Source organism: Balaenoptera ricei, chromosome 3 (assembly GCF_028023285.1).
Source record: "Balaenoptera ricei isolate mBalRic1 chromosome 3, mBalRic1.hap2, whole genome shotgun sequence".
Taxonomy (NCBI): domain Eukaryota; kingdom Metazoa; phylum Chordata; class Mammalia; order Artiodactyla; family Balaenopteridae; genus Balaenoptera; species Balaenoptera ricei.
The window spans coordinates 174,716,912-174,730,885 of record NC_082641.1 but is presented as its reverse complement, the minus strand read 5'-3'; the positions used below and the strand labels follow the sequence as shown (position 1 = coordinate 174,730,885).

At 52.3% G+C, this 13,974-nt stretch overlaps 1 protein-coding gene across 1 annotated transcript in view; it reads left to right on the top strand.

The window, feature by feature from the left end:
* LDLR (low density lipoprotein receptor) overlaps positions 1–13,974 on the top strand; it is a 37,145-nt gene extending 23,171 nt beyond the window's left edge. The window contains exons 9-18 of the mRNA XM_059918388.1: positions 729–900; positions 987–1,214; positions 4,210–4,328; positions 4,630–4,769; positions 6,175–6,316; positions 6,427–6,579; positions 7,422–7,541; positions 10,290–10,367; positions 11,423–11,580; positions 12,234–13,974. Of these exons, the coding sequence (XP_059774371.1) occupies positions 729–900; positions 987–1,214; positions 4,210–4,328; positions 4,630–4,769; positions 6,175–6,316; positions 6,427–6,579; positions 7,422–7,541; positions 10,290–10,367; positions 11,423–11,580; positions 12,234–12,269 (1,346 nt within the window). The 3' untranslated portion in view covers positions 12,270–13,974. The remainder of the gene's footprint in view (positions 1–728; positions 901–986; positions 1,215–4,209; positions 4,329–4,629; positions 4,770–6,174; positions 6,317–6,426; positions 6,580–7,421; positions 7,542–10,289; positions 10,368–11,422; positions 11,581–12,233) is intronic.

Genomic DNA, 13,974 nt, shown 5'->3' with positions numbered 1-13,974 from the left:
TCTTAGGAGTGTGAGGGTCAATGAGAGAAAACGGTAGGAAAAGCACTAAGCAGAATTCCCCAACATTAGGAATCACTCTGTTTACATTTGCCGTTATCATTTCTTCATCTTTATGTTCTTCTATGTAAAATGCTGGGGCCCAGGTGTTTTCAGATGTAGGTTTTACTATTATTCAGCTATGGTGAGGCCAACAGACCAGGAGATGACTGCCACTGAAAAGACAGTTTGTTGCTCACAGATCCCAAGAGGAGGGGACATAGCACACTAAGGGGGGGCCACCCGGGGAAGCAGCAGGAGTGGTCAGAAGGCAGAAGGAGTGAGGGGAAAACCGGGGGTGGGGGAGAGCCTTTATTGTGGTTTCTGTGGGAAGGAACAGGCGAGTCTGAATAATTTCAGTGGTCTCTGGGGACTAGATGCTGGCCCTTGTTGTCTGGCACCTGTCCCTGGGGTGACTAGGGAAGGTGGATAGTGGGCAAGAGTGTGAGACCCCAATAAAGGATGTGGCGGGGTGTGGACTGGTTAGTTTGCATTTGAAGTGAGTCATTTTCCATGTCGAGGAATCGGGAAGCCCTGGGAGGGCCATCCCTCCCCGATCCACAGCAGAACCACTGTGTTAATACCCCAGGCAGGTGTCCTGGTGTCTCCCCTGATTCAGTCAGACCCTGCAGGGTGACAGTGGGGGCCGGGGTCCCTTTCACTCTCCTGAACTCCCCTTCCTGGCTCCCCAGGCACCATCGCCTACCTCTTCTTCACCAACCGCCACGAAGTGAGGAAGATGACTCTGGACCGCAGCGAGTACGCCAGCCTCATCCCCAACCTGAAGAACGTGGTCGCCCTGGACACGGAGGTGGCCAGCAACAGAATCTACTGGTCTGACCTGTCCCAGAAGAAGATCTACAGGTGAGCCTGGGCCCCGCCCCATGCAGCCCCGGTCCCTGAGTGGACTGAGGGCCCCTGGAGCTGACACTCTTCTCCTCTCCCCTCAGCGCCCAGATCAACAGAGCCCCCAGCTTCTCTTCCTACGACACTGTCATCAGCGAGGATCTCCAGGCCCCCGACGGGCTGGCAGTGGATTGGATCCACAGCAACATATACTGGACGGACTCCATCCTGGGCACCGTGTCAGTGGCCGACACCAAGGGTGTGAAGAGGAAGACGCTCTTCCAAGAGGAAGGCTCCAAGCCACGGGCCATCGTGGTGGATCCCGTCCACGGGTGGGTATTCCCAGGGCCGGGGGCACGAAGAACACGGGTGGGGTTCATGAACCGATTAGGGCTCCAGGTATGGGGAGGTTCGTGCTGAGGTAGACCAGACTGAGCTGGGTGCGGGCTATCCCGAACCCCAGGATGCTCTCGATGTCAGAAAAGAACAGGGCCCAGAATGTGGGCCTCCCCACCCATCCTATGGGGGCCCTGGGGGTCGATGCCCCACCATGTCTGCTGTGTCACCTGAGGTGGAATCAGACCCTGAAAAGCCCTGCCCTATGGAATAGAATCCAAAATCAGAAATTAAATACTGATTTAAATTGATATTAGAGGGACTTCCCTGGACGGTCCAGTGTTTGGGATTCCGTGCTTCCACTGCAGGGGCCGTGGGTTCAATCCCTGGTAGGGGAACTAAGATCCCAGTGCCGGGAGGTGCGGCAAAAAAAAAAAATTTATATTAGAAATGAACACTGGTTAGAAGTTAGAAATTTAAATTCCGATGTAGTATTATACGGCAGAGTATCCTACACTAAGACAGGATTGCAGAGATGTTTAAAAACGCTCTGGGACAGTGTTAGCCGACTGACAGTTTTCAGGAGCGGAGTGAAGATCACTGCCCGTGGATCACCCTTCTAGGGGTCTGCAGGCCCCGTGGCTGACTCAGCAGCTCCAGTGTCCCCAGGGACCCGTGTCCCCTGGCGGAAAGCCTCTGTCCTCTGTCCCACATACCCTGCACCTGTAGCACACACCAGCTGCCCCAGTACATCATGTGTGGCATTTCACAACCCCAGGATGGGCAGGATTTCTGGCTGCAATAACTGGAGAAAAGGGAGCATTGGGCCTCAGGGAGAAAATGTTGGCAAAGGCGCACTTGGCTGTCCTTGCATGGTGTCCGTGGCTCAGAACGGACAGACCACCCTTGGGGTGAAGGTGGGCGTGTCAGGTCGTCATCAATCAAGACTAATGCTCTCATTTGGTGGAGGGTCACCCAGTCCACCCTACTTCCAGCAGAGAGGGACACCCTCGCAGACACCCTCCACTTATTATTATTACTATTTATTTTTAAATATTTATTTATTTGGCTGTGCCAGGTCTTAGTTGCAGCACGCGGACTTCTTAGTTGCGGCATGCATGTGGGATCTAGTTCCCCGACCAGGGATTGAACCCGCGCCCCCTGCATTGGGAGCAGGGAGTCTTACCCACTGGACCACCAGGGAAGTCCCACACGCTCCACTTAGATGCGTGTTGTGTGCTCTGCTATTGATTGATTGATTGATTGATTGATTGCCTCACTGCATGGCTTGTGGGATCGTAGTTCCCTCAACCAGGGGTCAAACCCATGCCTGGAAGCTCAGAGTCTTAACCACTGGACCGCCAGGGAGTCCCCAAGTGCTCTGCTTTTGTGTTTCTTCCCCCCCCCAATAGCATGGAATTCTCTCCCCGACCTGGCTCTTTCATTTGGCCTGTGGGTTTCCTTCCCTGCCAACCCGATGGGCCATGATTTATTTAAACTGCTCTCCAGCCCCTGGAAATTTAGGTTTTTACCCCCCTGCCTCATACAAAGTAGCCATGAATACCTTTGAAGGCCTTTGAAGGTGAGTTGCTGCAGTTTATCTGCAGGATGACATTCTAGAATTTGGATTACTAGGTCTGAGGGTACATACATGGACATAGCCTCAAATTGTCCTTCCAAGCAAACATTGTGATACTGACCCTCCCGCCAGAAGTGCACCCTAGGACCCGTTTCCCCACACTCTCACCAAAGGGTTTTCCATCTTTGTAATCATGATGGGGAGGGTGTATTCCAGGGTAGTTTTAATTTGTATTAGGTCACTTGCGAGTTAGCCTGAGCATCTCTTCAGATGTTTAAAAGCCCTTGGAGGGACTTCCCTGGCGGTCCAGTGGTTAAGACTCCGAGCTGCCACTGCAGTGGGCACAGGTTAGATCCCTGGTCGGGGATCCTGCATGCTGCAGGATATGGCAAAAATAAAAAAATAAATAGAATAAGATAAATTAAGATTTAAAAAAGAAAGAAAGAAAGAAAATAAAAGCCCTTGGAGATCCACTTGTAAGTATGGGTCCAAAAGAATCGAAAGTAGGCACAGAAACAGATGTTTGTACACCCGTGTTCTTAGCAGCATGATTCACAGCAGCCAAGTGTCCACCTGCAGAGGATTAGATGAACAAAATGTGGTATACGCATACAGTGAAACTTCATTCAGCCTTAAAAAGGAAATCTGACACCTGCTACAACATGGATGAACCTTAAGGACATTACGCTTAGTGAAATAAGCCAGTCACAAAAGGATAAATACTGTATGATTCCACTTATACGAGGTCCCTAGAGGAGTCAGATCCATGGAGACAGAAAGTAGGAGAGTGGGTGTCAGGGGCTGGAGGAGATGGGTGGGGAGTCAGTGTTAAATGGGGACAGAGTTTCAGTTTGGGGAGAAAAGAAAGTTCTAGAGATGGATGGTGGTGATGGCTACACAGCAGTGTGAATGTACTTAATGCCACTGAATTGTATACTTAAAAATGGTTAAATGCTAAATTTTATGTTCTGTGTGTTTTACCACAATTTAAAAAATCTCTCTTTGTGTGTTTGTGTGTGTGTGTGTGTGTGTGTGTGTGTGTATATATATATATATATATATATACATACATACACATATGTATTTAAAAAGCCAAAAAATTACCCCCCCCCAAAAAAATTTATAAAAGCCCTTAGAAAGCAGTGTTCAGGGTGCAGATTCCAGGGCCCCAGTCCCAACATTTGAATGAAAACCTCCCTTTGTTCTCAAAGGTCGCCCAAATCCTGCCAGGTCTCACCAGGTGTGGGCCTTGAGGGCAGCAAGGTCAGGGAAGCAGAAAGAACCCATCCAGGGTCTCCCCAGAACCGACTGGGAGTCCTGGCCTGGCTGCTTCAGGGGCAAGCAGCTCTTCTGGGTGGGCAGAGCCTCCCTCCCTGATGTCCTCCTGTCTGTCCTTCCCGCTGTCCCACCAGCTTCATGTACTGGACGGACTGGGGAACCCCCGCCAAGATCAAGAAGGGGGGCCTGAATGGCGTGGACGTTTACTCGCTGGTGACGGAGGACATCCAGTGGCCCAATGGCATCACCCTGGGTATGTTGGTGGCACATTGGTCCTGGGGGGTCAGGCACAGTCTGGAAGAGAGGAAATGGCCACGGGCCTCCCTGAGATTTTATAACCTGAAACTCACCTCCCATTCCACCACATACCTGCATGCGGTTCAGGCTCACACATTGGGGTGGAGATGGGGGCGGGGTCTGAAGTGCTTTTCTGGGCGCGTCTCTGCTGGGTCCTTGGGGGTCTCCCACCTGTGGGGAGCAGGGTGCCCAAGCCCCAAGCATTGCCCCCCGCATCACGTGTGACCACTCCTTGTCCCCCCCATCTTGGATTCTAGATCTTTCCAGCGGCCGCCTGTACTGGGTCGACTCCAAGCTGCACTCCATCTCCAGCATTGATGTCACCGGGGGCAACCGGAAGACCGTGCTGGAGGACGAGAAGAAGCTGGCGCACCCCTTCTCCTTGGCCATCTTTGAGGTGGGGGCCGGGGGCAAGCGGGAATTCACGGTCAAGCGCTGCTGACTGAGCATCACTTACATACAAGGCGCGAGCGCTCCTGCTAACAGGTCCACACACATCGTGTAGTCGTTCAAGCCCAGACCAGATCAGAAAACTGCCGGTGACCATGAAGAGGTCTTAGACCAGGAATTAGGGATTTCCCTGGCAGTCCAGTGGTTAGGACTTAGCGCTTCCACTGCAGGGGACCCGGCTTCCATCCCTGGACGGGGAACTAAGATCCCTACAAGCCGTGAGTCAAGGCCAAAACAAAAGGATGCTGCTCAACACCCTACAAGAGAAGGGGGGGGCCACCGCGAAGGCGTATATGGCCCTAAATAGCACCCCAGTGGGGAAACTCTGCTCTAAAGAATGTTGCTGTACATTTGACCCTTGAACAACGTGGGGTTTGGGGTGCTGACGCTTCACACAGTTGAAAATCTGAGTGTAACTTAGAGTCGGTCCTCCATATCCAGGGTTTGTTGGTATCTGTAGTTCCACATCCGTGGATTCAACCAGCTGGGAATCGTGTATTTACTATTGAAAAAAATCCACGCAGTTCAAATGCATGTTGTTCAAGGGTCAACTGTATTCGTAAACCCATGTTCAAGCAGCACGATCCACAAAAGCCGAGAGTTGGAAGCAACCCAAGTGTCCATCAATGGATGACTGGATAAACACAGTGTGGTCCATCCATCCAATGACATATTATTCAGCCTTAAAAAGGAAGGAGATTTTGACCCCTGCTATAACATGGATGAACCTTGGGGACATTATGCTCAGTGAAATAAGCCAGGCACAAAAAGACAAACACTGTACGATTCCACTCATTTGAGTCCCTAGAGGAGTCAGATTCATAGAGACAGAAAGTAGAATGGTGGGCGCCAGGGGCTGGGGGAGGGGGATGGGGAGTGAGTGTTTCATGGGGACAGAGTTTTAATTTGGGAAGAGGAAAAAGTTTTAGAAATGGATGGTGACACAACAATGTGAATATACTTAATGCCACAGAACTGGACACTTAAAGATGGTTAAGATGGTAAATTTTACATAATGTGTATTTTACACAATTATTATTATTATTATTATTATTATTATTATTATTATTATCATTTTGCCACGCTGCTCGGCATGTGAGATCTTAGTTCCCTGATCATGGATCGAACCTACGTCCCCTGCACTGGAAGCGTGCAGTCTTAACCACTGGACTGCCAGGGAAGTCCCCAAAAATTAAAAATTTTTTAAAGAAAAAGAAAAAAGAAATGATGCTACCACCCAGCATTGCTTGTTCCCCAGAGAACCCCAATAACTTCAAGGGGTGTGGAGACAGTGGTCTGTGTCCCAGCCCCATGGTTGATGGGATCTGTCGTCTTCCTTAACGCCCATGTAGGATAAAGTATTTTGGACGGATATTGTCAATGAAGCCATTTTCAGTGCCAACCGCCTCACGGGCTCGGACATTAATTTGATGGCAGAAAACCTGCTGTCTCCAGAGGACATCGTCCTTTTCCACAACCTCACGCAGCCGAGAGGTAAAGATGGGATGGCCACCCCCACCTCCACGTCCCTGCCGGCACTCTGGAATTTTCTAGAAAGTTTCTGACCTCGTTCTCACCCTGCCTCCCTGCCTTTTCCGCCGCAGGGGTGAACTGGTGTGAGAGGACTGCCCTCCGCAACGGTGGCTGCCAGTACCTGTGTCTGCCAGCCCCGCAGATCAACCCCCACTCGCCCAGGTTCACCTGTGCCTGCCCTGACGGCACACTGCTGGCCAAGGACATGAGAAGCTGCCTTGCAGGTGGGGGCACCAGTCTGCCTTCTGCCACCCTTGCGGGTCGGCCCAGCAGCCGGACCTTCCTGACCCTCACTTTGCTCATCCATCAAATGGGAGAGCGAGGCCCCAGGAGGCCCTTGTAAGGCCTTTTTCAAATGCTGGGCGCATCAGCACTGTGCCTGGCAGGGAGATGGACTCAGTTCACCTGTAAGGTCTAGTTCTCTCTTTCCCAGACCTCTTGGGTGGGGGAGGGACTGATTTTATTTATTTATTTATTATAAATTTATTTATCTTGTTTATTTTTGGCTGCGTTGGGTCTCTGTTGTTGCACGCGGGCTTTCTCTAGTTGCGGCGAGCAGGGGCTACTCTTTATTGCGGTGCGCGGGCTTCTCATTGCGGTGGCTTCTCTTGTTGCGGAGCACAGGCTCCAGACGCGCAGGCTCAGCAGTTGTGGCGCACGGGCCCAGTTGCTCCACGGCATGTGGGATCTTCCCAGACCAGGGCTCGAACCCGTGTCCCCTGCATTGGCAGGCGGACTCTTAACGACTGCCTGCGCCACCAGGGAAGCCCGGGACTGATTTTAGATGCAGACACTGAGGGAGAAGGTGGCCCCCTTTTGATTCTCCTCATCCTCAGAGAAAGTCTCTATTTGGGGCCAGTGTGTCTGTAACACTTACGAATCTTCCTTTTGAAAAACAACGTGTAATATAATAACATAGAAATTAGTGGGTTTGTATTTTCACTGCGTTTATCTTCAGTTATTTCTTTGTGGCCCGTGGCACTTGCTTCCTACCCGTTGTCATCAGCAGCGCAGCTATCAGCGGGGCTTAGGCTGCAGGGCACTCAGGAACTGTTTATTCTTTCAGAGACTGAACCTGCAGTGACCACCTGGAGGCCCTCCACGGTCAACTCGACAACTGTGGGGCCGAAGCGCACAGCCAGTCCTGAGCTCACCACGGCAGAGTCAGTGACGATGTCCCAACAAGGTAAAGGCTGGGGTCACCCTGGCCCCGGTTTATTGATATGAGCATGTTGGTGAAGAGACAGAGTGGATCTAGTCTTGGCTTCTTTTCTCACTGTCTCTGGCATGGCCTGTACATCTCTGAAGCCTCAGTTTCCCTACCTATAAAATGGAGCTAATAACAGTGCCCACCCACCTTCCTGGAATAGTGGGGATCACATGGGCTTTTTCAGGTGTCTGCCCAACAGGGCCAGGACTAGCATGAGGCAGGTCAGGCACTCCCTTGGGCAGCATCTAAAGGGTGCACAGGGACTTCCCTGGTGGTCCAGTGGGTAAGACTCTGAGCTCCCATTGCAGGGGGCCTGGGTTTGATCCCTGGTCAGGGAACTAGATCCTGCATCCCACAACTAAGAGTTCGCATGCCGCAACTAAAGACCCCCGCAGGCCACAACTAAAGAAAGACCCACCCCTGCATGCCACAACTAAAGATTTTGCATGCTGCAACTAAAAGATCCTGCATGTGGCAACGAAGATCCCGTGTGCCGCAACCAAGACCTGGCACAGCCAAATAAATAAATATATATATATATATATATATATATATATATATATTAAATTAATTAATTAATCAATTTAATTAATTAATTTATTTTTGGCTGTGTTGGGTCTTCGTTGCTGCGCGCGGGCTTTCTCTAGTTGCGGCGAGCGGGGGCTACTCTTCATTGCGGTGCGTGGGCTTCTCATTGCGGTGGCTTCTCTCATTGCGGAGCACAGGCTCTAGGCACGTGGGCTTCAGTAGTTGCGGCATGCAGGCTCAGTAGTTGTGGCCTAAGGGCTCTAGAGCACAGGCTCAGTAGTTGTGGCACATGAGCTTAGTTGCTCCGCGGCATGTGGGATCTTCCCGGACCAGGGATCGAACCCCTGTCCCCTGCATTGGCAGGCGGATCCTCAACCACTGCGCCACTGGGGAAGCCCTAAATAAATATTTTTAAAAAATAAGTAAATAAAGGGGGCACCAAAAACCCCAAGATTCAAATAATATTTTAATGCAGTATTTTTAAAAAAAATCGAATCCTCAAACTATGGTGTGTGGGGTCAGCCACCTGTTCTAGTAAATAAAGTTTGCTCGGAGCCAGGGTCTCAGTGAGGCAGGATCTTGCAAAGTGTATAGTCAGATCCTGTTTTCCTAAAAATTTTGCTATTTTGGTCACCATGAGGTATTGGCATTAATTTTTCTTTTCTTTTCTTTTCTTTTCTTTTTTCTTGGCCATGCCGTGTGACTTGTGGAATCTTAGTTCCTCGACCAGGGATTGAACCCGGGCCCTCAGCCGTGAGAGCGCGTAATCCTGACCATTGGGCCGCCAGGGAATTCCCGTTGGCATTAATTTTGATTTTTAAAAACAATGCAGGGGCTTCCCTGGCGGTCGGAGATCTAAGATCCAGCATACCGCACGGTGTGGCCAAAACAGGAAAAAAACAAAAAAACAATGCATTATAATATTACTGGTTTACTGAGTTTTGGGGGGACCCCTTTAAATTTAGTGCCTGGGGCGAGTCCCTCTCTCTCCTCATCTTAGCCCGCCCTCAATGTCATGATCTACCTCCCTAGCTGGAGGAGGTGAGAGCTGGGTTCTCAGTGAATTGGAGCCCACCATTTGCTGCTTTGTCCAGCAGAGGGCGCCCGACCCTGTTTTTGAGCAGCCTGGAAACAGAGCTCAGACTTTTCTGGCTGGAAAAAAAAAAAAAAAGGGCACATCAGCAAGTTTCAGACTTTTTTTTTTTTTCCCCCTCAGAGTAGCTGAATCCTTTGTTCAACCATAAAGGGATAAAACAGGAACTATATGGTTGAGGGAGGCCCAGAACCCTTCTCACTTGAAGGACCACTGCTTAAAAAACCATTTCACAGATGGGCCCGTCCAGGGCTTCTCGAATTTGGCAAAGGAGCCCTTTTAAGGGAAAAAATTTTCAAGGACACCGATGCTGCTGCCCTAAATTATTTTTGTGACAAGGTTTCTTAAATATGCGCAAATGTAAAACTGCATGTAAACTCTGTCCACAACATGTGTGACAGCTGATTGAATTAAAACCCAGAGGGATTTGAACACAACCGGAGACGGTCATCACTGTTCACCGGCGTATGTGTGGCTTGGATGTGGCTTGTGCAGTCTTCCCAGCTCACTGGCCTGCTTGTAGGCCTTTAAACTTTCACTTGCACGGGCCCTCACGTTGTCCGGCCCAGGTGCATGGGCGTGGTTATATAATGAGGTTCCCCCCCACCTCCAATATTTCTTATTAGGCGGGGACAGCTGGCACAGGACTATGGGGCTTTGGTGCGATGCAGCCCAGGCACTGGGATTGCTGAGCATTACGGGGACAGAAGTTGGCTCCTTCCCCATCCAGAATAGGCTCCTTGTCATCAAATGCAGAAGCAGGTTGAAAAATTCTACCAGTGACCTCGCCAGCCACTGGGAATGTATCTGTGGGTGTTGGTCTCAGGGACCAGCAGCCCCTTCCCCAGTGCCTTGTAATGAGAGGCTAAAGGACCCTCTTAAATTTGCCCCAAATCCCATAACCCCGATTGCTAACAAGCGAGGCCCTGGAGGAAGCCACCCCGGCTCCTCTCACACCTGGGAGACGCTCCAAGTTCCTCTGAATGTTGAGGACACTGAGAAATGTCAGGCATTCTCCTTTGCGGGTTGTCATCATACACCTGCTGTGTTTTCCCGCCCCTCACTGGGGACCTGGTCCTCACCTTCTCCCTTCTCCCTCGCAGTCCTGGCTGATGTTGCCGGCCGAGCGGACGCGGAGAGGCCCCAGGGCGTGGGTGCTCTGTACATCGTCCTCCCAATCGGTAAGCCTGTGGCCGGTCCTCCCCTGGTTCCCGGTTTCCTGCAAAATGACCTCCGTGCCCAGTAAGCCAGTCTGGTCCACCTTTCCTCCAGGAATGGGGTGGCCCTGCTGCGCGTCCTGTTCATCACTGGGTCCCCCTTCCTAGCTTCATTTACTTAACAAATATAGTTGAGCACCTACTGTATACCAAGATTGCCCCCGGGCACTGGGGACCCAGCCCTGAAAGAAACAAACATTCCCCCCCCACTCGGAGCTGACGTTGAGCAGAGTGGGGCAGTCGATGTGTCACGTGGGGGAAGTGGGGCTGGGCCAGGGTCCCCGGTGTGAGTATGGCCGGCCTCACCAACACCCAAGGGACGGGAGGGCAACCAGGAGGCGTGCCTCCTGGTGAGTGGTTCTCTTGCAGGGGGCAGTTTGGAGATTTCTGCTTTCCCGCCCTCACCCATCAATCATGGCTTGGTCAGCATCACACCCATTTTTCCTTTTCGAAAAAAATCCTTTCAAGGTGTCCCTTCACAGAGATGAGAGATCTAAGTGCCCAACAGCTGTCCGCTGTGGGTTGGCGGCTGGGCCCCTTACCTTCCTTGGGGCTGCTGGGGGCCCAGCAGAGCCTGAGTCTCTCCCACCCTCTGGGCCAGAATATTTTTCAGACCTGGGCCGGGTGAGCCCTTGGCTGTTCCCTGGACCTGGGGGAGGGGGTAGGGAGGGGACAGGAAGCGCCACCCCAAGGCCCACCATAAAGGCTGCGAAGAGGGATCCAGCCCCACCCAAGGTCAAACAGAACCAGAGTGCACTGTGGCCCCGTAGGTAGAGAACAGTCCTATTTCTGAAAAAGCGGCGGCTCGCATGTGACTAATCACGCAAAAAAACTGGAAGAATTGACAATAGTTGGGTATTCGGAGGGTGGGGCAGTCAGAGTGGTCTTCAAGCTAGAGATTTGTTATGCTCATAGATAGAATTTTTTTTTTTACAACGGGCTTTAAATGCGGAATAAAAGCATTTACGAGTTGAAAGGGCCTGGCGGCTGGAGGCAGCACCTCTCCCCTCTCCCTGCAGCGCTGCTCATCCTCCTGTGCTTCGGGACCTTCCTCCTCTGGAAGAACTGGCGGCTTAAGAGCATCAACAGCATCAACTTTGACAACCCTGTGTACCAGAAGACCACGGAGGACGAGGTCCACATCTGCCGCAGCCAGGATGGCTACACCTACCCCGCGGTGAGCCGCGCCCCTTGGGACCTCGCTGGTGCCCGTGCGTCCATCCGTGTGTCTGTCATGCCTCCTCAGGGCCAGGTCCTCCCCGGAGGGCAGACATTCTCACGGTGCGGGGACGGGGCCAGAGGATGAGCAAAAGGATCATAGGTCCGAGGGTGAAAGCCAGAAGCGGGGCGGAGAGTGGTTTGTGGGTCTGGGAGGGAGGGGGTGCAACTTGAGGTGGCCAGGAAGGCTTCCCTGAGCAGGGAGTGTACGGTGTGCAGAAGGCCCCGCCGGTGCAAAGGCCCTATGGCGGAGCCCTGCCTGGTGTGTCTGAGGAGCAAGGAGGCCACCAGTGTGACCGGAATGGAGAGGGTGGGGGAGGGTGGGAGGGGCCGGGGCAGATGGAGCAGCACCCTCGGAATGCGGTGGGAGCCACGGAGCCGCACGAGCAGACGCGGTGGTCACGGCGCTCCCCGCTGGCTGTGAGGGAGCAGGCTGGGGCCAGGTTGCGGAGCTCCGAGACCCCGGAGGGGAGGCCACTGTGCGGGTCCAGCGGGCGACGCGGGGGGCTGGTTGGCCGGAGGGGCCAGGAGGGAGTGAGGCGTAGGTGGCCGCTGGCCATGTTTACTGGATGTTGGACTGATGGTTTCCGGCGTTTACCGTTTTGTTGACAGAGACAGATGGTCAGCCTAGAGGATGACGTGGCGTGAGCTGCTGCCTCGAGTCCCGTCCCTTCCCGGAACCTGCCACTGGTCACTCGCTGGCAGGAAGAACACTTTCTCCCCGGACCCTTGACCTGCCCCAAACCCTTCCTGAGACCTCGGCGCCAAAAGCAGTGCTGGTGGCTGCAGCTCCGGCGCCCGTCTGCCTTGTCTGCCAAAGCTTTGTTTTATATATTTATTTGTTTGGGAGGCAGAACAGGCTTCCGACAGCGCCCACGGAACGGGTTTGGGTTGCATTTTTTCTTTCTTTCTTTACGCTGAAAGGAAAAGAGGAGGAAGGCGGACGAGCTGGGGGATGTTTCCGAGCTTCTCTCCTCCTTGACGTGCTCTTCCCCCGAGGGAATGATGGACGGAGGGACATGGAGCGGGAAAGCTAGTGGCTTTGAACGCACCAGAGCAGTTGCTACCAACAGGGTCCCGGGTAGCTGCTGCTTCACCTGCCCTCTAGCTCGAGCCCCACACTCAGGACTGAACGTGTTTACCTCTGCCTGCCGAGCCTGATGGGATGGCCAGAGTTGGCCTTTGCTCTGCCACCCACAGGTCAGGATCAAACTAGGGTTTTCCAAGCTGGGTTTGCCCTCCCCTTATGCTGGGGAAGGGCCCCTGGTGATGGCTGGATCCAGCCTTCTGGGGGTGGCACCCGCTGAGCCCTATTCATTCACCAAAATCCCGGCCATCCCCAGGGAAAACCTGAGCCACCCGTCACCCTTAATATGTATTAAGTGCCTGAGACCCCATTGCCTTGTGCGTGAAGGTAGGTGGCTCCGACCTCTAACTGTGTCCCTCTGTCTGGGTGTGGGTGTCGGGACCCCAGCCCTGCCCCTGGCACTTTTTCAGTTTAGTTGTACACTGTGTAAAGTCGACAGTCTATTATTATTTTGCACTGCTTTCCGTTCTGGTTCTGTTCTGGCTGGAGAGAGTCCAGGTCGGTGATGGTGCGGACCTGGCCCCTCTCCCAGCACGTAGGGAGACGTGCGTGAGGAGGAAAGGGTCGGCTTGATCACGACTTCAAAGCCAAGATCAAGATCGAGACTATCTGGCTAGTGTTTCCACTTCTGTGCAGATGCCCCCGAGCCGTTCATTTCCCCAATAAGCTGGTCGTGGTTGGCGGGGGATCCATCTGAAACGTGCATGGCAGGTCCGCCCTGTAGGATATGCTCCTGGCTCGGGCATTATGCGGGACTTATTAAACAAGAACGCTTTCTGGAATTGACACACGTATCGCATTTATGACCACAGAGCCGGGGGGGGGGGGTCAGCCTCCCACGGAGACTCTCTGAGGGGACTGTCTGCTGTACAACCACAGAACACGGCGGCCCTGCAGGAGGCTGTGAAGACCTTTTCTCTTTCTGAAGCATGTAAATAGATCCCCGGGCAGACAATGGGAGCTTTTTGTTATGTTTGCACTTTGTATATTTGTTGAAACATTTATCACTTATATGTATATAAAAAAAGATCTATTTATTTTTGCAAACCCTGGTTGCTGCATTGGGGGAAACTGTCTCTGAGACGCCTCGTCTTTCTGTACAAAAAGATTATTCGCACGTGCTGTGCGCAACGCTCTTCAGGAGAATCAGGTCTGTGTTGTATATATGGGTTGCTTTTCCGGGATGGGTATTGCTTTTTAAACCACTGTATAGAATGTTTTTATAGCCTGAATGTCTCACTGTGATCGATTAAATTTCTTAAAGTA